The sequence below is a fragment of the Puma concolor genome, chromosome D3 (assembly GCF_028749965.1).
Source record: "Puma concolor isolate L17-30 chromosome D3, mPumCon1.1.hap2, whole genome shotgun sequence".
NCBI classification, from domain to species: Eukaryota; Metazoa; Chordata; class Mammalia; order Carnivora; family Felidae; genus Puma; species Puma concolor.
This window is the reverse complement of record NC_141678.1, coordinates 8,481,133-8,506,807: the sequence shown is the minus strand read 5'-3', so window position 1 is coordinate 8,506,807 and position 25,675 is coordinate 8,481,133. Positions and strand designations below refer to the sequence as shown.

At 40.0% G+C, this 25,675-nt stretch overlaps 1 protein-coding gene across 2 annotated transcripts in view; it reads right to left on the bottom strand.

Annotated features, from left to right (window-relative positions):
• Nucleotides 1-25,675, bottom strand: part of ATP2A2 (ATPase sarcoplasmic/endoplasmic reticulum Ca2+ transporting 2) — a 59,666-nt gene that overhangs the window by 25,211 nt on the left and 8,780 nt on the right. For both annotated transcript variants that reach the window (XM_086681652.1, XM_025933310.2), the window contains exons 4-5: nt 24,742-24,846; nt 20,715-20,853 (exon numbers count right to left, since the gene is read on the bottom strand). In XM_086681652.1, coding sequence (XP_086537778.1) covers nt 20,715-20,853; nt 24,742-24,846 — 244 coding nt within the window. The remainder of the gene's footprint in view (nt 1-20,714; nt 20,854-24,741; nt 24,847-25,675) is intronic.

Below are 25,675 nucleotides of genomic sequence, written 5' to 3'. Positions count from 1 at the left end.
GACTCTAATGTCTGAAAATTTTCATTTAAATAAGGAAAAAAAATTATCAGTGTCATAAATCACTTTGAGGCAAGTGCCTGAGCAGAGATCAATGAAATGCTGTGTTAGTACACAGTTAACAAGGACAAATTAAATGCATGTAATGTCAGTAAACATTCTACGTAATATTAGCAGTCCACTTAGTGTGTAATTCCACTCTGGTTCCAGACTTTGTGCCCACCTTCATACGCTGCTGAGTACGAAGAAAAAACTGTTACAAAATCTCTGGAGGGCAATTCGGCACTATATATCAAAACTGCAAAGCACAATCTTTTTACACCACGTATTCCACTACAAGGAATTTACTCTTCAGATAGGCTCATACAGAATGTAGTTAGTCACAGCATAGTTTTTTATTAACAGTAGAAAGATAAGACAACTCCATTCATGCTAAAGTGAAAATTTCCTCCTTAGGTATACTGTATATTGGGGGGGGGGGGGACATGAGTGTGAAACATCACTTATAGACAGCTACCATTCATAAGGGAAATACCTCCGGGAAGGGGTCACAAAATGTTAACGAGGGGGTTACCAGCGTGGTGGATAGAGGGAGACTTTTCACTTTGTACCCTTGGGTATCTTTTGAAATTTGATTTATCAAATAAGTGAATAAGCGTTTTGAAATTCACCCCAAAGGGCGCCTGGGTGGCTCAGTCGGTTGGGTGTCCAACTTCGGCTCAGATCATGATCTCCCAGTTGGGTGAGTTCGAGTCCTGCTTCGGGCTCTGCGCTGACAGCTCAGAGCCTAGTGCCTGCTTTGGATTCTGTGTCTCCCCCTCTCACTGCCCCTCCCCCACTCACACTCTCTCTCAAAAAATAAAAAAAAAAAATTCACCTCAAGAGGATCTTTAAGTCAACACAGTCTTCTTCACTAGGCCAAAGAGCTCCTTTAACAGCTCTTTTAAAGGGCTCACATCTCTAGTTTGTATAAAGTAAATGCCACATTGCAGATATAGGAACAGATAAAGCCACTGTTTCACATGGGCCTGGAGAATAGTGTCCAGCACACTGTGGGTGTTCAAATACTGTTGAATGAGGACATATCAGTACCAAAGCAACTGGGCATTAAGTGTACAACAGCTTTTCCTGACCTTCTAAAAGGTAACTAAGGGGGGGCGGGGTGCCTGGGTGGCTCAGTCGGTTAAGTGTCCGACTTTGGCTCAGGTTATGATCTCAGGGTTTGTAGGTTCGAGCCCCACATCGGGTTCTGTGCTGACAGCTCAGAGCCTGGAGCCTGCTTCAGATTCTGTGTCTCCCTCTCTCTGACCCTCCTCGGCTCACACTCTGTCTCTCAAAAATAAACAAACATTAAAAAAAATTAAAAAAAAAAAAAAAGGTAACTATGGTAGTTTTGGAAGTCTGATATAAGGAGAGCTAAAAATTAGAAGAAATATAGTCTCCCCTAGCATTACATATAGTATTTTTAAGTCAAATGTTCATTTTCCATACTTACTCTACAAACTGAATTTTAACTGTCACTGGTTATATACAAACTGGCAAAATAGCTTTTCTGTCCAAGGAGACTCATTTTATTTGTCAAACACCTATCAACTTAGCTCTGGTTTTTCTCCCTTTCAGAGCTTTGAAGTTCAGGAAGAGTTGGTTTGCTTTTTGACCTCTAGTTCATTAAACCACCCTGTAGCCTAACTAGGGAATGTGGTCACAAAGGGGCACAGAAACAGACTGTCAGTATATAATCTCAAGGGACAAGGATCACCCTTGCATTTGACTGCAGGGACACATTAAGTTAAAGTGAAACTCCTGCTGGAAATGCTTATGCAACAAACAGCAATATTCCCCAACTGAATAAACGAGAACGTTTCCTCTTAAGTCTGTTCCTGCTACAGTAAGTAACCATATATAACTAAACTTCAATGGCCTAACAACAGCTCAAGTGCTCCATCAAGATAAAAATTTGAAACCAATTAAAATTTTTTACAGTAGGGGAGCCAGGGTAGCTCAGTTGGTTAAGTATCAGACTTCAGCTCAGGTCATGATCTCATGGTTTATGAATTCGAACCCCACGTCGGGCTCTGTGCTGACCACTCAGAGCCTGGAGACTGCTTCAGATTCTGTGTCTCCCTCTCTCCCTGCCCCTCCCCTGCTCACACTGTCTCTCTCTCTCTCTCTCAAAAATAAAGATTAAAAAAAAATTTTAATAAAAATTTTACTGTATTATTTCTGGATGTCACAATTAATTCGATCACATGTGATCCTGAACATGAAAAGAATAGGGGCACCTGGGTGGCTCAGTTGGTTAAGCGTCTGACTTTGGCCCAGATCATGATCTTGCGGTTTGTGAGTTTGGGCCCTGCATCTGGCTCGGTGCTGACAGCTCAGAGCCCGGAGCCTGCTTTGGATTCTGTGACTCCCTTTCTCTGCCCCTTCCCGGTTCACTCTCTCTCAAAAAATAAATAAATGTTAAAAAAAAATTTTTTTTTTAAGAATTATAAGGTTCAATCATGAGCATAGGACTCTAAATGGAAAATTTACTTGAAAATGGTTCTTGGGGCACCTGGGTGGCTCAGTTAGTTAAGTGCCTGACATTCTTTTTTTTTTTTTTTTTTCAACGTTTATTTATTTTTGGGACAGAGAGAGACAGAGCATGAATGGGGGAGGGGCAGAGAGAGAGGGAGACACAGAATCGGAAACAGGCTCCAGGCTCTGAGCCATCAGCCCAGAGCCCGACGCGGGGCTCGAACTCACGGACCGCGAGATCGTGACCTGGCTGAAGTCGGACGCTCAACCGACTGCGCCACCCAGGCGCCCCAAGTGCCTGACATTCTTGATTTTGGCTCAGGTCATGCATGGTCTCACGGTTTGTGAGTTCAAGCCCCACAACAGGCTCTGTGCTGGCAGCACAGAGCCTGCTTGGGATTCTGTCTTCCCTGTCTCCCCCTTCGCCGCTCTCTTTCTCTCTCAAAATAAATAAAAAAAAGGAAGAAAGAAAGAAAAATGTTTCCTTCTGTCAGAGGCAATTTATATCATGGTCCTACAGGAGCAAAAAAATGTCTAACATGGCATAGAGGTCCCCACAATCTGTAAGTACTCTGACACTTCGGTACTCTAACAGCTGAACATATACCAGCAATTTAAAAGAACACTTCATTTTATGTTAAAAGTTGAATCCTGTTTTTCTAGTTCAACAATTTCATATATAAGCCCTAGTTCATACTTTTTTGAGAGAGACAGAGACAGAATGCGAGTGGGGGAGGGACAGAGAGAGAGGGAGACACAAAATCTGGGGCAGGCTCCAAGCTCCGAGCTGTCAGCACGGAGCCCAATGCAGGGCTCAAACTCATGAGCTGTGAGATCATGACCTGAGCCAAAGTCGGCCGCTCAAGCGACCGAACCACCCAGGCACCCCGGAATCAATACTAAATATATGCAGCATTAAAAATTATACTCATTCTGATGGAACTAGAGTTTACTATGTTAAAAGTGAAATAAATCAGTCAGAGAAAGACAAATATCCTATGATGTCACTCATACATGGAATTTAAGAAACAAAACAGGTGAACATAGGGGCATAAACAGGGTTGCTAAGAGGGTGGGGGGATGGGCTAAATGGGTGATGGGCATTAAGGAGGGTACTTGCTGTGATGAATACTTGTTACATGTAAGTTATAAATCATTAAATTCTACTCCTGAAAGAAACAACAACAAAAAAAACAAACACAGGTGTGCATGTATACACACACACACACACACACACACACAAACATTCTTGAACTCACCCAACCGTGAGATTATGACCTGATCCAAAGCTGGATCAGCTAACTGAGCCACCTGGGTGCCCCCAAAGGTCTATATTAAATACATGAAGGTCGGGGTGCCTGGGTGGCTTGGTCGGTTAAGCGTCCGACTTTGGCTCAGGTCATGATTTCACGGTCCGTGAGTTCGAGCCCTGCGTCGGGCTCTGTGCTGACAGCTCGGAGCCTGGAGCCTGTTTCAGATTCTGTGTCTCCCTCTCTCTCTGCCCCTCCCCTGTTCATGCTCTGTCTCTCTCTGTCTCAAAAATAAATAAACGTTAAAAACAAATTAAAAAAAAAACATGAAGGTCATTTCTTTGCTGTACAGAAATTATATGGATATACATTTAATTGTTGGCTAAATATTTAGGAATGACTCAAATGTCAAATGCTAGTGGAACAGATGACCTGGGAAGCCCTTAAAAACTGACCTCAAGCTTTTCTCAACTTTTCTTGGTTCTGATAACAGGCATTCTAACTGGGGGGCAATTAAATATTTAGGAGCTAGAACAAAAGATCACCTGGGAGCCTTTTATAAACTATACACTCTCAGAAACTACTCTTCAAGAGTCTGGTTTAATGCATTTGGCTTGGGGTCTAGTAATCCACCTTTTAAAAAGTTCTCCAAGGGTGCCTGGGAAGCGTCTGACTTCAGCTCAGGTCACGATCTCACAGTTCGTGGGTTCAAGCCCCGTGTCAGCCTCCTGGAGCCTGCTTCGAGTTCTGTGCCCTCCCCTCCCTCTGCCCTTCCTCCACTCACCCTCTCTCTCTCAAAATTAAACGTTATAAATAAATTTTTAAAAAAAGTTCTCCAAACACTAAAACAAAAAACAAAAAACAAACAAAAGGAAACAAAACCCAAAAAACCTAAGAAGAAACAATTACCACCATGCACGATAACTGGAGTCACAGATCCCATGAAGAGCTTGTTCAGAACAGCCTACTGTGTGCTGCATCTCATGTACCAAGTATGCCAGCTCTAGGCCAAGAGGACCTTAAGTCCTCCAACACCTGAGAAATTTATCATCTTAAAGTTCTACATTTCATTGTTTTCATCAAAAACTATCTCTAAGGAAAGGAAGCATAAATCCATAACAAAGCACCAGTCCAAACTGGTGTTCCTCAACACCTGCTTTGTTCTAGTATCCTCTTAGCTAGAAAACCCCCCACATCATCTTGATCAACCCTCAGTTTAGTCAGGAAACTACAGCTAGAAGTAAAAGGAGTCTTGCCTAAGGAACCTCAATTAACGAAAGACTTCTTTTAGCCTGCTATGTGACTCTGTTTTATGCTTTTGTTTGTAATAATCAATACAGGATTCAATCTATTAGGACACACACTCTCTAAGGAAGCAAAAGAAGATTCAATTGATACTTTTCAAATTAAGACATGATTATTTTCCTTGTCCGCTGGCTTCTATGAATTTCAGACAGAGGGTTTTGTGTGTGAGGAGCAGGCAGTGCTGTTCCTGATGATCGCACCCAGTAATATTTCCCTGATGGAGCATGTCAATGCCCTTAACGGCAAGTGGTAGTGGAAAATTCTTACTCTTGCCAAGGGGATGCTCTGCAATTTTTTCCTCTGAAAATTTTTTCCCCCGTCTCTTAGGTTCTGGTGGTGTAATAAAAGAATAAACTGTTAGAAATACCTTCCATTTGTTTAACCTCTGACACTTTTCAGATTCAGCTCTTGGCTTCATAAGTCCATCGGTCTTTAACCTGCTACCACAATAGGGATTTTTACTCTGAAAAAAATCCTCCATGTATAATTAATACTAGCTCACCAAGAATGCAAGTAAAAGTCAAAGGAAATTACTCTGCCACATTTTAGAAATGAACGCAAACTTCCTTTATCTTAAAACCTAGAAAGGAATGTAATCCATGGTACTTAAACGATGCTTACATCACTATGTCAAAAATAAATACAGATGGGGGCACCTGGCTGGCTCAGTGGGTGGAGCATATGACTCTTGATCTTGGGGTCATGAGTTCAAGCCCCACGTTGAATGTAGAGATTACTTAAAAAAAAAAAAATTAAATATTTAAAAATAAACAAATACTGATGGTTAAATCAGCATTACTCAGAAAAGGCTTTTTTATGAACTGGTTCTATGAAGGGGAAAAAAAATCTAATTTACTGAGGCAAATTCTACCAGCTATTCAAGTCTTTTCTAAAAAAACTATATTTAAGATCAGAAATTATCTCCTAAATACCACTATTGTTTTTTAGTTTATTTTTTTAATATATGTGTTTATCTCTTTATTTATTTAATGTTTATTTTTGAGAGAGAGCGAGAGAGAGCGAGTGAGCACGCATGCATGAACAGGGGAGGGGCAGAGAGAGAGGGGGAAACAGAATCTGAAGCAGGCTCCAGGCTCTGAGCTGTCAGCACAGAGCCTGATGTGGGGCTCAAACCCATGGACTGTGAGATCATGACCCAAGACCAACTGACTAAGCCGTCCACAAGCCCGTCGTTTTTTTACTTTAAATGGCTCCTAGGAAAAGCAAGCTGTAATAGAATTAACCTAGATTAAACATTTAACTATGACTTAAATATTTTCATTGTTCTGATTTGAGTCATCAATTTTATAGTTGGGCAAAGTGAATGAAATTCCTCACTTGAGAAGTCCACTTGCCTGCTTTCTCCAGACCTCAGGGTAAGTAGGGAAGGAACATTACAAATCACCATAGTACACTAAGTTTGCTTCCAGTCCATTTGTTCAAAGTATTATCTATGATGGTTTAAAATGCAAATGTAGGGACACCTGGATGGCTCAGCTGGCTAAGCTGGGGACTCTTGATTTCAGCTCAGGTCATGATCCCAGGGTAGAGGGATCGAGCCCTGCGTAGGGCTCCGTGCTGAGAGTGGAGCCTGGTTAAGAAGATTCTCTCTCCCTCTGCCCTCTCCCATACTTGCACCCTCTCACGCTCTCTCTTAAAAAAAAGGGGGGGTGGAGGAGTGAGTGCCTGGGTGGCTCAGTCGGTTAGGCGTCTGACTTCAGCTCAAGTCATGATCTCACGGTTTTAAGATTGACCCGTGTTGGGCTCCATGCTGGGCATGGAGCCTGCTTAAGATGATCTCTTTCTCCTCCTGCCCCTTCTCTCTCAAAAAATAAAATAAAAAATAAAAAAGTAATGCAAATATTACAGTCTCTTATTTAAAATGTTTAAATACCTTCTTCCTCCCAGAATTGAGATCAAGTCAGTATCTTAAAGGTGGTTTATAGCACTTTCCAGGGCCCAGCTGCTGCTTGCTTCTTACCACTTTCCTCTCCCTCTAACCTCTGACAAAACGGTCTTCAATTCCTCAAAGCTCTTTCTGAGTCTTCATACACCCTCTTCTCTGCCACCTTGCCCCACCCCGAACAGCGAGGCATTCCTCAAATTCCCATTTTAGGTTGGCATCCCTTTCGATGCGCCCACAGAGAGCTGTTCTTTCCTTTCCGGACACGCTCACATATGTGCTCAGTAAGTCTTCCCATTATTACACCAAAAGCTCCATGAGGCACGCACTCAGTCACTGTGCATTTCCTAGCCCCGAGCACTGTGCTGGCACACAGTGGGTGCCAGATAAATATCTGTTAACAAATAAAATACTTGCACACATTATTTCCTTTAATAAACAACCATCAGGGACTTATGATAACTATCAAGTTGAAGAATGTCACAAAGGGAGGAACAATGAAGAGAGTCAAGACCAAAGAGATCTCAGACTTGGTTAAGCTGAATGAAGAAACAAGTGATTGTTACTTAAATTTTACATTTAGACTAAAAACAAAACAGAACATGTATGCTAGCACAGATTAGCTAGAGGTGGAGGGGAAAGAGCACATGTGAGAGCAGGGTTTTAGCTGGTAGAGCAATGAAGAGGTTGCCAAAGATATGTCCCTAGTCTGTAAAAGCAGAAGAGCATCTCGAATATCAACCAGACTCCATTTACATAACAGCATTTACGTCTGAGCACCAAAGAAAACCATCAAGATGGTAAAGGGTTTGAAAATAATTACATGAACAGCTGAAAGAGCAAAAACTAACTTGGAAATAAACTTTTAGCATCCTCACACCGTTTGCACTCCAGACTCCCTGCTCCACCCCAACTGCCACCTGCTACTGGACAAGCTGCAGTGGGTCCGAGTTCTGGCGAAGTTCCCTTCTATTTCTCTAAAGGCAATGAATTTACCTTCCCCTACCTAACAGGCCATCATGGGAGGAACCATCAAACTTCTGTGTGACTACAAAGTGAAAACTAACGTGGAGAACAGACAACTATATTTTAGCTATTAGTAAGGATTGTTTTATAATAAAACTGATTAAAAATGGCATAGCTGGTCCTAAGGAGCCAGGTTTCCAGTTACTAGAGGTGGGAGATGATGCTCACTCAGTACATGCTGCTGACGCAGTCCATCACTAAGCTCACAGTACACAGCATCCAGCACATCCCCTGACTTTTCTCATTATTCCAGAAGTAAAGCCTGCTTTTAAAAGGTGAAAACCCGGGGCGCCTGGGTGGCGCAGTCGGTTAAGCGTCCGACTTCAGCCAGGTCACGATCTTGCGGTCCGGTCCGTGAGTTCGAGCCCCGCGTCAGGCTCTGGGCTGATGGCTCAGAGCCTGGAGCCTGTTTCCGATTCTGTGTCTCCCTCTCTCTCTGCCCCTCCCCCGTTCATGCTCTGTCTCTCTCTGTCCCAAAAAATAAATAAACGTTGAAAAAATAAAAAAAATAAATAAATAAAAGGTGAAAACCCATTCCTTACTCCTCTCATCAAAATAGACACCAGCTGTTAGACGTCTTTATCTGCTAGGTATTTCTCTATGGATAACACTTATTAAAACTTTATTAAAATAGAAATCATAGGGATGCCTGGGTGGCTCAGTTGGTTGAGCATCCAACTTCAGGTCAGGTCATGATCTCGCAGCTCATGAGTTCAAGCCCCGCATCGGGCTCTGTGCTGACAGCTCAGAGCCTGGAGCCTGCTTAGGATTCTATGTCTCCCTCTCTCTCTGCCCCAACCCACTCACATTCTGTCACTGTCTCTCTCAAAAATAAACATTAAAAAAATATATCTAAAAAAATAGAAATCATAAACCTCTTCCCTTTATATACGCTTAACGGTCTTATGCTTTTTTAATGGCTGCATAGTTAATAACATACACTAAAATTTGGAGAATGCTTGGTTATTCTATACCAAGCACTACTATAAGGGCTTTATGGGTTAAGAACAATCTTCATGATTCTAAAAGGTGTGATTCTCTTCTTTCCCAGTTTACAGATGAAGAAAAGGAGGCACAGAAAGCTAAGGTCACAGTGTTTATATCCACACCACACACTAAATCAGTCACTATTTTCATGGCCATCTAGGCATTTATAATTTTTCCCATTACAATGTTCTATGCCGAACATCTTTGTGTACGGAGATTACTTCTGGAAGATAGACTCCTAGAAGCAGAATTTTCTCACAAACATATACTCCACCAAATTTAATTCCTGCCATTTCCTAATACTTTCAATCTTGTATTTTTCTGAGCATTAGTAACAATCAGCACCTTATTTTCCAAAATTCTTTTATCTTCAAGATCAAAGTTTTTAACAAAAAAAATCAACATCATTCTACATTTTTACATAGTCAAATCTGGTGATCTTGGCAGTTCTGTTTCACACTTAGGAAACATGTTCCCTATACTATGTGGTTTCTTCTAAGTTTTCCAAAATCTTAATCACAGTGACACGGATGGAGCTGGCACTTACTGGTACTGTGACTACCACTGAGTCATGGGGAATGGAGAGGAGGTAATTACAGGAAATCAGGAAATGCCAGCCCCAGGAGATTCAGGTAAAGCTTCAAAATCAACTAGTCCATTGTGATCTGATGGTCAGAGAGACATGAGTTCCTTATTTCTCATGGTTCCTAGTCTTAGCTACCCTGACTAATGAATGAAGGGCCCTAGGTCTCAAAACTCTGCTTCTAATATATCTGAACTGATTTCTGTTAGATTATTTGCTCTTCTGCTTATGTACAATTATTTAAGGTTAAGACCATTTCTGATTGTAAAACTGAACTATGACTTACAGGAACAACTAAGATCATGATTTCTACATTATCTGGTTGCAGAGGCTGAGACCAATACCTCTAGCTAGCCTGGTTTTCCTACCCTCACTGCAAAACAATTCCATATGGGGGAAAAGGCTACACAGCAAACCTGCTCACCACCTTATTTGGTCATACATTTTTGCTTCTCCTTCTCTGATCCATGTTTATCATTTTAGAGCATTTGGTTTTTTTTTGTTTTTTTGGTTTTTTTTTTTTTTTGGTAAGTAATCTCTTCTCCCAACATGGACTGACACTCATGACCTCAAGATCAAGAGTCGCATATTCTATCAACTGAGCCAGTCAGGCACCTCATGTTATCATTTTAGAAACAGGTGAAAACTTTTTAACAATGCTCAGCAATACTATGTAAACTGCTTAACAAGACAATATTTTAGTTACACCACTTAACTGTACTTCACTGCCCCCCCATTTTTATCAAGATCAACATATCATCCTATATAAGCTTGAGGTGTACAACATAATGATTTACGTATAAATTGCAAAATGATTACTACAATTAGGTAGCATCCATCAGCTCACATAGTTACAATTTCTTCCCTTGTGGTAAAAGCTACTTTTAGCAACTTTCAAACATACAATATAGTATGGTTAACTATAGTCATCATGCTGGATAGTACATCCCCTGAACATTTGTCTTATAACTCGAGTTTTGTACCTTCCGGCCACCTTCACCCAATTCCTTCACTCCTGCCCCTGGCAAACACCAATCTGATCTGTTTCTAGGAATTTCAGATTATTATAATTTTTTTTTTTTTTTAATTTTTTTTTTTTTCAACGTTTATTTATTTTGGGGACAGAGAGAGACAGAGCATGAACGGGGGAGGGGCAGAGAGAGAGGGAGACACAGAATTGGAAACAGCCTCCAGGCTCCGAGCCATCAGCCCAGAGCCTGATGCGGGGCTCGAACTCACGGACCGCGAGATCGTGACCTGGCTGAAGTCGGACGCTTAACCGACTGCGCCACCCAGGCGCCCCAAATTATTATAATTTTTTTAATTCTACATATAAATGAGATCACACCGTATGTCTTTCTCTGACTTATTTCACTTAGCACAACACCTCAAGGTCCATACATGTTGCAAATGGCAGGATTTCCCTCCTTTTTTTTTTTTTTTTTTTTTATGACGGACTAATATTCCACTGCATATTAACACATTTTCCTTACCCGTTCATTCATTAACATTTAGGCTGTTTCCATGTCTTGCCTATTGTAAACAGTGCTGCAAATAACATGGGGGTACAGTTATTTCCTTGGGATAGTGATTCCCTTTCCTTCAGATATACCCAGAAATGGAATTGCTGGATCATATGGAGTACGTACTTTAAAAAACCACATAACTAGATCCTGAAGTGGATTTCTGCAGAGAAGGGCAAATGAACCCCCTGAATTGCATGCAAAATTTTGAATGGGCCTCTGGGGAGATTTCATCAATTCTCAAAGGGACTGTGATCTAGAAATGATTAAGAACTACTGTGCTATGCTTCTCAAAATGTGGTCCACCTAAGAGCTTGGTAGAAATGCTGAATAACCAGGCCCCACTCCAGACCTACAGAATCAAAATCTGCACTTTAACAAAATCCCCATGCACATAAAGTTAGTGAAACACTGCTCTAAGCAGCTGGCCAAATCTGAAGGCCTGTTTTTGTTCTTAAAAGAGCCCTGAAGACGAGAATGATTTTTACATTTTTAAAGCCTTAAAGGAAAAAAAAAGATTTTTCTACAAAGACTGTTTGGGGCTCACAGTCTCAAATATTAAAAGGCACCTGGGTGGCTCAGTTGGTTAAGCATCCAACTTAGGCTGAGGTCATGCTCTCATGGTTCGTGGGTTCAGGCCCTGCATCGGGCTCTGTGCTGACAGCACCTGGAGCCTACTTCGGATTCTGGGTCTCCCTCTCTCTCTCTCTGTTCTTCCCCTGCTTGCACTCTGTCACTGTCTCTCCAAAATGAATCAACGTTAAAAAATACAAATAAGAATTAAAAAAATTAAATTAAAATGAAATAAAATGGCTCTGTACACACACACACACACACACACACACACACACACACACACATACACGCACACACAGAGTTTGCCAACTCCTCTGTTCTACAGCACAGAATTGGTCACTTGGGTATTTGTGTTAGGGAGCTTGGCAGTTATGGATTAAGTGTTTGCTGAATGTTCAGTCAGACTACTCCAATCTTTTTTTTTCTAAAAGCCAAAGTACACCTGGATTCACAGCCCAAGTTAACAAATGTTAAGGCCACATTATCAGAATCAGACATCTTTTAGAGCCAGAAAGCTCCTTTAAAAAGTCTACTCCAATTACCCAATTCTGTAGAGGTTAATATGTCTGGCTTCATGCAGAATTAGAATAATAATTTGGGTCCTTCAGTGAATCAGTCATCTTTGAATTTTACAATTTTGTCTTTTCTTTCCCTCAACTGCTTAGAAACAACACTACTTCACAGGGGTTACTAATTTCCATGGCTGTGCAAGATGACTATCAAAAGTGAAACTTTTCTTCCTACAAATATTTAGTTACCAAGTTAAAGAATTAGTTTTTTTACTGACTAAATCCTGAAATTGCTGGCACTACTGAACGTTGACTTTTCATTTTAAAAAATAGAAAATCGATTTCCTTAGAAGCTAAAGCAAATGTAATTTCATGTTAAGAATGTGTCATTTCTATCATTTACATAATCTTAAAGTAGGATTTGCTCCAGAGTATACTACAGGACAGAAATCATCTAAGGGTATTTATGTCTTTGTACTGTTCGCCAACTCCGGGTTACCAAGATACATAAGGTTTGTTTTTAAACAATCCTGAAAACAATAGCCTGGAGAGTCAATAAATAACCTACTCCCCAGGCATACACTGGGACCCCCAAAATTCTAAAGTTAAAAATTTTATGACTATCATAGCTTGAATCACTTTGATAAGCAGATAATATAGAGAGCTTAAAAAACACCATGGCTTCAGAAGATGAAAATGTGGGTAACTATCTCCATTTTTTTTACTTGCTGAAGCAATTTTATTTGGCTCCTGTATTCTAGATACCTCTTAGGCATCGCATATGCTATGCATGCTTACACAATGTCTGCTGGGAAAGATTATTAGCTGGTATAGCAACATATATTTAATTTCCTCAATTCCTACATCTCTCCCTCAAAATGCCTCTTGGTCCAGCCTAATCTTCAGAAAGTTCAGCAAAACCACTCTATAGTCTCCCAAAAGCTAGCAGAAAAAACTTTATCATCTAAGTTTAGATGATCCTTATATCCAAAAACTGACTACAAAAAGGTCTCTTTCTACAAGTATTCAAATAGCAACTCCACATCTGCTGTCATCTACAAGATATTTCACAGTATTTTCCAGGGTTTTTCAATTCATCAAAGAATTCCTCAAACTTAATTTCCTAATTTAAAGCATAAAAGTTACCAAGTATAAAACCACAATTCATGCCATTTATCCCTTCAGGCTATGTAGAGAGTACACTGGCACTGCCAAGGCCGCCTGGCAAGAGATAATCTCGATGTACACTTAGAATTCAAATTGTTCATCTCTATAGTTTCACAGAACCAAATTATTGGGCTAAATGACAAATGACACAGTCAATTAGACTACTAACCTAATAAAAGTAGAAGTTAAAAAGCCTCAACATGTATATTTTTTAAAAATAAACACTTATTTATCTGGCTCAGGTAAAGCAGTCACAGGAAGTTTTTCCTAAACGTTCCACACAACTGACCGTAAATGTCTAAGAATTACAGCCTACCCAATTCAATGACCCACTGCTTCTAGTAATTCAGCAAAACTGCAATTTCTTTTTTTTTTTTTTTTTAATGTTTATTCATTTTTGACAGAGAGGGAGAAACACAGAGCATGAGCAGGGGAGGGGCAGAGAGAGAGGGAGACACAGAATCCGAAGCAGGCCCCAGGCTCAGAGCTGTCAGCACAGAGCCCTATGTGGGGCTTGAACTCACAGACTCTGAGATCATGACCTGAGCTGAAGTCGGATGCTTAACCGACTGAGCCACCCAGGCGCCCCAAAACTGCAATTTCTAATTTGGACACGGATATACAACCACCATGAAAAGTCACCAAACAAAAATATACTGACAACCTAAAAATTAAATTGTGATTGGGCTTCAACATGATTAAAATAATCTACAAAAGCCACAACTAACACCAGACTTCATGACAGAAGACGGTTTCCCCCCTATGATCAGGAACAAGACAAAGATGTTTGCTCTTGTCACTTCTATTCAATATTCTACTGGAAATTCTAGCTAGGGCAATTACACAAGAAAGAGAAATAAAAGGCACCCATACTGGAAAGATGCAAATGTATTTGTTTGCAGATGACACGATCTTTTTTTTTTTTTTTTTAAATTTTTTTTTTCAACGTTTATTTATTTTTTGGGACAGAGAGAGACAGAGCATGAACGGGGGAGGGGCAGAGAGAGAGGGAGACACAGAATCGGAAACAGGCTCCAGGCTCTGAGCCATCAGCCCAGAGCCTGACGCGGGGCTCGAACTCCCGGACCGCGAGATCGTGACCTGGCTGAAGTCGGACGCTTAACCGACTGCGCCACCCAGGCGCCCCGACACGATCTTTTATATACAGAAAATCTTAAGGAGCTCCTGAAAAACTACTAGGATTTCCGCAACATCGCAAAGTATTAGAGCAATACGCAAAAATCAATTTTACATTATTAAAGAAAAATCTGAAAATGAAATTGTGACAATTCCAATTATACATACCTTCCAAACACAAAAAAAGCATAAAATACTTAGAAGACTTGTACACAGTGAACAACAGAATGCTTAAATAAACGGAAAGACACCCTATGATCACCAAGTAGCACTTTCCTGCATTGGAAGATTTAATGTTGATGGCCATATTCCCCAAACCAATCTATACAATCAGCATAATTCTTATCAAAACCCAAAGTTTTATTTTGAAGCTGATCTTGAGAGAGGCAGACACAGAATCCCAAGCAGGCTCCACGCTCTCAGTGCAGAGCTCAATGCAGGGTTTCAAACTCACAAACCGTGAGATCATGACCTGAGCCAAAACCAAGAGTTGGACACTCCAATGTCTGAGCTACCTAGGTGCCCCTGGATGAATTCTGAAAAGAAAAAACACACTAAGTGAAGAAGGCAGTTTCAAAAGGCCATATATTGTATGGTCCCATTTGTATGCAATATCCAGAACAGAACTGTGGTTGCCAGGGCCTGGGGGCAAGGGGCAGGTGAAGCAACTGCTAATGGGTATGAAGTTTCTTTTTTAGGGGATGAAAATGTTCTGAAATTAGATAGTGATGATGACTGCACAACTCTGAATATACTAAAAACCACTTAACTGTACACTTCAAAAAAGTGAATGTTACTGCATGCGAATTACATCTCAATAAAGCTGTTTAAAAAACATTGTGGGTACCTGGGTGGCTCAGTCAATTGAGCACCTTGATTTTGGCTCCTCCCTTCACTCTCTTAAAAAAATTAATTAATTAAAAAAAGAAAAAAAAAAAGAAAAAAAAAAAAGGTGACCCGGACCTCCAACCCATCAAGATAGGACTGATATACCTGCTGTGTGTACACTAAATACACTGTATATTCTCTAGCACATGAACTACAGAAGACAGAGCAATAAACCAGAGACTCCGTTTCCTCAACTGTAAAGTGTTAAACTGTTCTTAAGTGTACAGTTCAGTGGCATTAAGCACATTCACACTGTTGTGCACCCATCACCAGATCTTTTCCAGATCTCTTTTCATCTTCCCAAACTGAGACTTTGTGCCCATTGAACAATTACTGCCCTTTACCCCCTTCATCTGTACACATCTACCGAGTGGCTGATGGTTAAGAACCAAACACTTGGAACCATTCACAGTATTGGCACACAAGCTAAGTTTAGCCATTACTCAATGTATGCATATAGACTTCCAATTATCTGTTCTGTACAGAAGATGCACAATAACCATGTTTATATTAGGTGAACCAACCACATACTTCTGATTTCAAGTTTCATTTTATTATTCACACGTTCAGCAAGTAGAATACAATGTGTGACCGTTCTGCCCTTAAGGTGCTCACTGCCTAGTGGGATGATAATAGTATTTAATAAAATGTTTGCATCTATCTAAAACTAGGAATCATCTCTGTTCTGCATCCGCCAGAATGGTCAAAATTCAACATGAGTAGTATACAAGAGGCCAACGTTCAAGCACTGCACATGCTTTTTTAACAATTCGTGTATAGTGGGGGGGGAAGAGCTGGAAGGAAAAAGTGTTAAACTGTTAGAACTGTCAGCACTCCCCGCTAAGGATTCAGAAAACAGGTGAAGGCAGAATAGGTTTAAGGGTGTGTACTGCTCAGAATAGTTACTAGTAAATATATTCATCTAAGATGAAGGAATTAAATCCATCTTTTAATATTAAACCAATTGTATTCTAAATAGAAAGAAAGGGGAGCAGTTGCCAAAAGGCAGAAGGGGGTAAAGGGCAGTAAGTGTTCAATGGGAACAAAGTCTCAGTTTGGGAAGATGAAGAGAGATCTGGAAAAGATCTGGTGATGGGTGCACAACAATGTGAATGTGCTTAATACCACTGAACTGCACACTTAAGAACAGTTAAAATGGTAAACCTTATATTATGTATTTTACCACAACATTAGCAAATAAAGGACACTTCAGTAGACTGGAGAGCTTAGGTCACACACACTGAATCAATCATATTTATCGTTCCTAAACCATCAAACACAACATACAAAACACTACTTAATAGGAAATGAAAGTTCACATTGGGCAACAAGAGTCAGACAGATCAGAGCTATAACCAAAACTTTGCTGTGGTGAGATCTGTGCACTGGACAAATTAATAAATTACATAAAATCTGCTTAACTTCCTAAAAAAGGCCAGGAAAGTTTGGTGGTACTGAAAACTGAAAACAGAGGCCTGAATGGCTAGAGCACAGCGAGTGGCATAAGATGAAATCACAGAAGCAAGCAGAAGCCATATGATGCCACGTCTCTTAGGTGAAAAAGCACTTTATATTTCAAGTGCAATCAGGAAGCCACTGAAGAATTTTAGCAGATGAGTCAACAATAGGACCTTTAGGAAACTGCTCTGGCTGCTACATGGAGAAAGGACTGGAAGAAGGTGAGTGAAAAAAGAACCCAGAGCCCATTTAGGACACAAGGACAGTCCCAGGGAGAGTTGGTGACTGAAGAAACAGAATTTCACAAATTTGGGTGTTTTGGAAACAGAATCAACTGGTCTTCAAGAATGAGAGGGAAGGACCAAGATGACTCCCAAGCTTCTCTCAGCTAAGTAGATGGTTAGAGTGACACACTGCAATGGGAAAGCCTGGACTGGACTGGACTGGACTGAGAGGAAAAGACAAATCAAAAGAGAAGCTAGCTTTTATTTCTTCCAAGGGGAAGATGCCTTGAGGGTCAAAGTTACAGCTTCCTCTGATGCTGTTTACTACCGCCATCTACTGATGCAAACTCAGGATAAACACTTTGGTCATAATTTCTAACTTTTCATATAGATTCAATATACTAAAATAGCCTAACCAGCACAAAAATTCATAAAATATTTTTTGTTTGACTGGCTGAACAGTTTATTACCAGATTAAACTGGAGAAATGGAAAACACACAAAGTCAAATGAAATCTCATAAACAAATTTAGGCGATGTTATCTGCAACTGCACCCACTACATTCCTATTTCTGGGAAGACAAGCTATCTTCCTCTGATGTTTTCTTCCCCAGGTACTAGCACCACACCATCCAGTCACCTAAGCTAGAAATCTGGCCAGTGGCTCCGATTCTACATGCGAAGCCCAGTCAGTGCCATACACACATATGGTTATTAAAACCTGTCACTTTCCATCAAAATCTGAGACTCATTTGTCAAACTACAATGACTATAATTCCATGCTCAAGGGAGATTGTTATTTTGGGTTGGGACCCCGTAAAAACTTTAAAGACAGTGCCCCCAGACAACTCTGATGTGCATCTCTGCTTAAGAACCACTATTCATAAACAAAATCCCCCATTATTCTTAATGCTACAGCTCTCGTTATGTCTTGGGTCTCATTACCTCTGGCCTACGCTATCAAAATAGCCTATCTCCAGCCTTCTCCATTCTGACCTATTTTCTGTATCACAGGCAGAATTCCCTAATTCATATTTCTGCCATAAAATCCACTGTGACAAATGGTAAAATGGGTATGAAGTTTGTAGATTAAAGTTTTGTATCAATGTCCTGATTTTGATAATTGTACTGGACTTATACTGAGGACATGTTCCTAATTTTATAAACACTCAAGTACTGAGGATTAAAAAGGCATCATGCCTACAATGTACTCTCAAATAATTCAGACAAAAAGGTGTAAATGTATAGATACAGACTGAAAGAGAATAATGCTCATATGATAAAACATTAACACATTTACTGGGTAAAGGCTATGTGGGAACTTTGTACTATTGTTGCAATATTCTTATTTTTTTTAAGTAAGTTTAAAAAATCCAATGGGCAAACTGAGGGTTGATGGGGGGTGGGAGGGAGGGGAGGGTGGGTGATGGGTATTGAAGACACCTTTTGGGATGAGCACTGGGTGTTGTATGGAAACCAATTTGACAATAAATTTCATATATTGAAGAAAACAAAACAAAACAAAACAACTCTGTACCCCGGCTGTTCAAGAGGCTGCACTCTTATCAAGAGTGTTGGTCCCGATAGGTCGGCCTTGCCTCTCATTGTAATAAACTTCGTTGTGACTGTCAAAAAAAAAAAAAAAAAAAAAAAAAATCCAATGGGGCAGCACCTGGCTGGTTCAGTCAGTGAAGCATGGAACTCTTGATCTCAGGATCCTAAGTTTGAACCCCACAATGGGTGTAGAGATTACTCGAAATAAATAAATAAATAAATAATCAATCAATCAATCAAAATCAATCCAGGGGCACCTGGGTGGCTCATTTGGTTAAGTGTTCAACTCTTGGTTTTGGCTCAGGTCATGATCTCAAGTTCTTGAGTTCCAGTCCAACATCGGGCTCTGCACTGACAGCACAGATCCTGCTTTGAGATTCTCTCTCCCTCTGTCTCTCTGCTCCTCCCTTGCTTGCACTCTCTCTCAAAAAAAAAAAAAAAAAAAAAAAAAAAAAAAAAAAAATGCAATGGCCTACTTCATTCTGAGCTGTACTTTTGTTAACACAATTAAGCCAACGTGTTGGCATATAGGCAACACTGCTCCCTCCCTGGAAGAAAGAAAAATTATGGATGAGAGAATACCTATGACAAGGCAATTTCCTTTCAGAGGCCAAAAATACAGAACACAGGCCAAGAGATGTAGCACTTTGAATCCTGTTCATTAAAAGGAAAAACACAATGATGACAAAGAACAACTTCATCACAAGCCAGTGTGAAGCATTACCAAGACAATTCACAAAAAGAAACTGAGTACCACTGACCCTTGAATATCATGGGTTTGAATTGCATAGGTCCACCTCCATGTGGATTTTATTTACAACACAGTCCTATAAATGTATTTCCTCTTCCTTATGATTTTAACATTTTTTCTCTAGCTTACTTTAAGAATACAGTATATAAAACATACACAAAACACGTGTTGACTATGTTCTGCATAAGGCCAACAGCAGGCCACTAGTAAATTTGGGGAAGTCAAAAGTTACACATGGATTCTTGAGTGCCCCAACTCCTGCATTGTTCAAGGGACAACTGGTAAAAAATATTCTGAGCTAAGAAAGGTGTGAAAAACCAGGATAATGTGAATTATCCAATATAATGTCTCCAGCAAAAAGCCTAGACTATTCTTATTAGTTCTAAGCATCCTGGGCCACCTAAAAACATGGCACCAATCTTGATCAATGAGGATACGAACCCCTTTAAGACCTGTGGAGAGCTCTGGCCCTGCATTTTGGATTCACAAACTCTTTGAAGCCCACCCACAGAACCCAGGCCAAGACCTCAGGCTCTGTGTTTTGTAAAAGTATTCTAAAGCAGAATTTTTTAGAGCCATGAAATTACTCTTAATTTTTTAATTTATTTTTGAGAGAGAGAGAGAGAGAGAGAGAGAGAGAAAGAGTGGGGGAGGAGTAGAGAGAGAGGGAGACACAGAATTGGAAGCAGGCCCCAGGCTCTGAGCTGTCAGCCCAGAGCCCAATGTGGGGCTGGAACCCACAAACCGTAAGGTCATGACCTGAGCCAAAGTCGGAAGTATAGCCAACTGAGCCACCCAGGCGCCCCTACAGCCATGAACTTACTCTTAACCATCTACTTAGCCTGATAGTTACAAGTATGACTAAACATTGTGTCAAGAATCAAAACAGGAATAACTATGTAGCCCTTAACTAGTATTCTAAATTGCTCAGACAACTAAGTGTCAAATTGAGATTAAGTTCACTATTTCACTAGTGCTAGTGTTCTACAATGGACCAAAAGTAAGTACAATAGTTCAAAACGCTGTTTACAACAAACCTTATGAATACAACACAAAGGAGGTGCCAAAAACCTCAAAATATAGAGAACACTTGATTTGGTTGGAAATCACCAAAACCTGTTGATAGAATTGATACATGAGCATATTTTTAAAATACTTAATTATGAGCTTTGAGAAATGGAACTGCATTCAGATATACAATCTAAGATAAGACAATGAAAAACTCAGGAAATCACCAAAACCTGTTGATAGAATTGATACATGAGCATATTTTTAAAACACTTAATTATGAGCTTTGAGAAATGGAACTGCATTCAGATATACAATCTAAGATAAGACAATGAAAAACTCAACTCACCAGCAATTTCTACAATATCACCAGGAACTATGTCCTTAGCTTTAATCCGCTGTACACTCTTTCTGTCCTGTCGATATACTTTGCCCATTTCAGGCTCATATTCCTTAAGGGCTTCAATAGCATTCTCAGCATTTCTTTCCTATAAAAAAGATAAAAGCAATGAACATATACCCACCACTGCAAATTAGTATTTTATTCCAAGGAATCAAATTTCAGACTTCTCAACTTAAAAAAAAAAAAAAAAGACACCAGAGATGCACATTCATGACATTTATTAACAATACACATCATAAGATGATAAACACTAGGCTCTTAGGATTCTGTGCTAGAAAACGAAGAAGCCAAGCACCCTAAGAAGGATAAGGGAATAAAACAACAGGGAAAGCCGTTACAGAATCTGTCATCCCCAAGCCCACTGTGTAACATGGCCCTCACCTCCAAACACAGCCACACCACTGAAACCGATCCTGTCTCAGTAAAAGGTGCTGGTCTAGGATAGACTGCTTAGGGTCACTGCAGGCTTTTTTCGCTTAACAGCTATGTGACTGTGCGTGAGTTACACAACGCACAAGGTTTGGTGCCTACAAAGCTTAGACACTGACGCTACTACCTCAAGCACTGTGAGGATTAACAAACCATTTAGACTGTGTTTTGGCACACAGTACATGCTACAGGTCATCACCTGTAAAAAAAAAAATCAAGTTACATCTCACAATTTCTAGGAGATCTTTCTACAGTACTGAAAACCAATAAATGGCTGGAGTCTCATAAGAGAACTGCCAGTCCCATACCATATTTATTGTAATACTGCATATGAACATATCAAAAATTAGCCACACAGTTTTTCTTTCCAAATTTCGAGATGAAAGATACAGAAATCAAAATGAGTAATGCTTAAAAAAAAAAAAAAAGCTACGGGAAGGTTCCTGTAAGGGGGTGAGAAAAAAAAAGAAGAAAGAAAAGCACATGTGCCATTTGTCTCCTCTCATTTTGGAGACTAAGCAATCAGAAGTGAAGGAGCAAATCGACACAGTGCATGCCCAAGAGGGCTACTCAGTGCACGAAGGACAAGGTTCATTTCTCACTTTTTGCTTTCTGATATAAAGCTCAATTTAACCTTTATTTGGACAGAATTTATGCACAATACCAGGTGATCTCATTTTTTACCCTACTCTAAGAATTATGGTCTGTTGTGAAAAATCCTGAAACCTGCTTAAAGTGAAATGGAGAGGACTCAAAACTGAAAGCTAGGGGCGCCTGGGTGGCTCAGTCGGTTAAGCGTCCGACTTCAGCTCAGGTCACCATCTCGCGGTCCGTGAGTTCGAGCCCCGCGTCAGGCTCTGGGCTGATGGCTCAGAGCCTGGAGCCTGCTTCCGATTCTGTGTCTCCCTCTCTCTCTGCCCCTCCCCCGTTCGTGCTCTGTCTCTTGTCTCAAAAATAAATAAACATTAAAAAAAAATTAAAAAAAAAAACAAACCTGAAAGCTAATAGCATAGGTCTCACTTTTTTTTTTTTTTTTTAACGTTTATTTATTTTTGAGACAGAGACACAGCATGAACGGGGGAGGGGCAGAGAGAGAGGGAGACACAGAATCGGAAGCAAGCTCCAGGCTCTGAGCCATCAGCCCAGAGCCGGACGCAGGGCTCGAACTCGCGAACCGCGAGATCGTGACCTGAGCCGAAGTCGGATGCTTAACCAACTGAGCCACCCAGGCGCCCCAGGTCTCACTTTTTTTAATGTATGCATCCCTAAAAAAGTATAAAAGATGTTAAATTTGGGGACCTCGTGATAAAAATAACTTCAACCCCATATAAGATCTGCTTAAAGAATATCACCTGCATCACCTTAAAACAGAACTACTAGAACATTTAACCCTAATTAAGTTCAAATGCTACTGACAGTGTAGAAAGAGTAAATTCTCAGCACTGTTGCTACTCAATTAGTCAAATGTGAAACTATTTTGCAGGACTACCCCTTCCCATTTATTCACTGTGGCAGTTTTAATTCCTTTTCTCTCTCCTTCAAGGTCATGTCAGTTTAACTAGACTGCTCAAGGTTAAGAAATGTCCCAAGAGCACTGTATTTTACTTCTACTAAAAATTAGCAAAGGTATTTAAATTAGAAGCATTAAAGATAAGTTATCTCAGACCCCAAGGACAAAGATGCCAGTTAAAATTACTTGAAAAGCCTTTCCTTCAACTCAAACAATCAAAAGGAATATTTAGAGCATAGGAGTGGAAAAGGGAAACAAATGATCTCAGATTCAAATAGGTTGTATCAGGCATTCACTTTGGCAACATACATACTAAAACTGAACAAAGCTTGGTTTCTCTATAGCTCCCAATCACTTGTCACCTTCTGTAAGAAGCCTTCTTTGATGACACTGGCCAGCAGTATGTGCCCCCCCCCACCTCCCAATACTACCTTGCACTGGATTTCTACTTTCCCTACTTCGAGAAGGCAAGCACCCTTCAGTATTACTCATACCATTCTGTATACTACGTAAATGAGATTAAGACCTAAAAATGTTATTTTTAAAACTAAGATAAACATAAAAGTCCTGTGAAAACTGGTGTAAAATTTTACTTTGGAATTTGGATCAGACTGAGGCTGGATTCAAATCCCAGATACTCTACATTCTACCTGTATGGCCCTTAAAAAGTCACTTAATCACTGTGGACCTTAACATCACATCTGTCAAATGGGAATATCATTTGCCTTGCAAGATCACTGTAACAATGACATGGGAATGTATGTAGTATCTACCTCGTAACCGGCAGTGATTATTTAATAGGAAAATACGTATTATTAGCTTGAGAAGGACAATCTAATGCCATGTATTGTTTCTCTAGCCCATGTTCACAAAGGGATCATTTCTACTTAAATATAAACAATTTTAGACAAAATTAAAAGGAACAGCACCATTAAAATTTTCTTCCAAATAGGTCATCTTTTCTATCTGATCCCACTATACAAAGACCTTCATGTTCATTTATAAGATCAGAAGTTTAAACTCTAACAGGGCTAACTAAGTATGATTATAAAATGTTTCCACTTAAATTAAGACTGTAGACGCACTCTATTTTAGTCCTGAAACGGGTGATTATATCCATGCTTAAATATCAATACTTAAAATGAATTTGAAGTATTAGTCTCAGTCTGTCAAAATATATTCAAACAACAACAAAAAAAAACACATCAACAGTCTTAGTAAGCTGAAGTCCTCAAAGTAGGTATCTACAGAACAGTTAATTACAAAAAGTGGGGTGGGTAGGAATCCTATTATATTATGGTTCTATACACTGGCTTCCATTCTGTGAGTCAGAAAGGCCTAGGCAACTGAGGGAAAATAGCCAGGAGCATGCTCTGAAGAGAAAACAATTTATATTGCTAAATACACACACACACACACACACACACACCCACACACACCCACCCACCCCCACCAAAAATCCAAGGAGATAAAACTGACATGGAGTTTATGAAATTTTTCAAAGGAAGCAGCTAGGAAATACAAAGATAGTGGATCTCAAATTTTCTGGTTTTGTCTTAAGTAGCTTCTCTCATCCATTATTTTTAACTCCATGCTACCATGAAGGATGAGCAATTTTTTTTTTTAAATTTTTTTTTTCAACGTTTATTTATTTTTGGGACAGAGAGAGACAGAGCATGAACGGGGGAGGGGCAGAGAGAGAGGGAGACACAGAATCGGAAACAGGCTCCAGACTCTGAGCCGTCCGCCCAGAGCCTGACGCGGGGCTCGAACTCACGGACCGCGAGACCGTGACCTGGCTGAAGTCGGACGCTTAACCGACTGCGCCACCCAGGCGCCCCAGGATGAGCAATTTTAACAGCAAATTATATACATGCAGGAGAGGCCTAAAATGTTGCCATTAAACAAACAAAAGAAAAAACACCTGTAGACTCTCCAGATTTTTTTAGTTAACACATAAGGAAAAAACAGATTAACACAGTTTAACTCACTTACATAAATTACTAAAATCTAGCACTGCATAATTTTGCTTACCTGCCATACACCCACAATAGCATTGGCTACTAATATAAGTAAAATTACAAAGGGTTCTACAAAGGCTGTAATTGTTTCTTCACCTTCTTCAAACCAAGCCAAAACCTAGAAGAGAAATGGCACGGGTTAGAACTGTAATGTGTTTTTAGGCTTAGTGCCACTTTACACCAGAAGTGGCGAGCACTAAAGGAATTGCAATATTCCAAGTCTCTTTTCTTACAGTCCCTAGAAACAAATGGTGGCAAAATGTAAGGACATAAACAACGGGCTTACGTCTCTTGCTCACAGTACTTCTTGAGAATCTAAACTATACAACTTCTTAATACCCTTCAAAAGCTAACTTTTCACATAATAACTGTTTTAAAATCCAAATAAAATGATTTCTGGGAATTAAATCCCATTCATTTTATATGTATATATTCAGAAGTAAAACTTAAGTTCTTGGTTTTGTTAAAATAAAAGGCAATCATCCACAACTCTGCTGACTTGCTTCATATCAAATCATATCAAATTAATATCAACTAATATCAAATAATACCCACAGACATAAACTTATAGTAAAAATATTGTGAGGGGCGCCTGGGTGGCTCAGTCAGTTAAGCATCTGACTCTTGATTTCAGCTCAGGCCATGATATTATGGTTTTGAGACTGGGCCCCCACTGGCTCTGTGTTTAGCGTGGAGCCTAGTTAAGATTCTGCCTCTGCCTCTCTGTCCCTCCCCGCATCTCTACAAAAACAAAATAAAACAAAAACCTTGATCATGAACTCAAAATTCTGGAGTGCAAAACCTGATAATGTCCCAGTTATTTTCAGTGGTTCTATTATAGGTCGCCTCTTAATACTCAAGGTTGTTCTGATCAGGAATATATTTTGAAGGTTATCCTACATATGACAGTATAGCAATACAGTACTTTAGAGATGACAGAAGTCCAA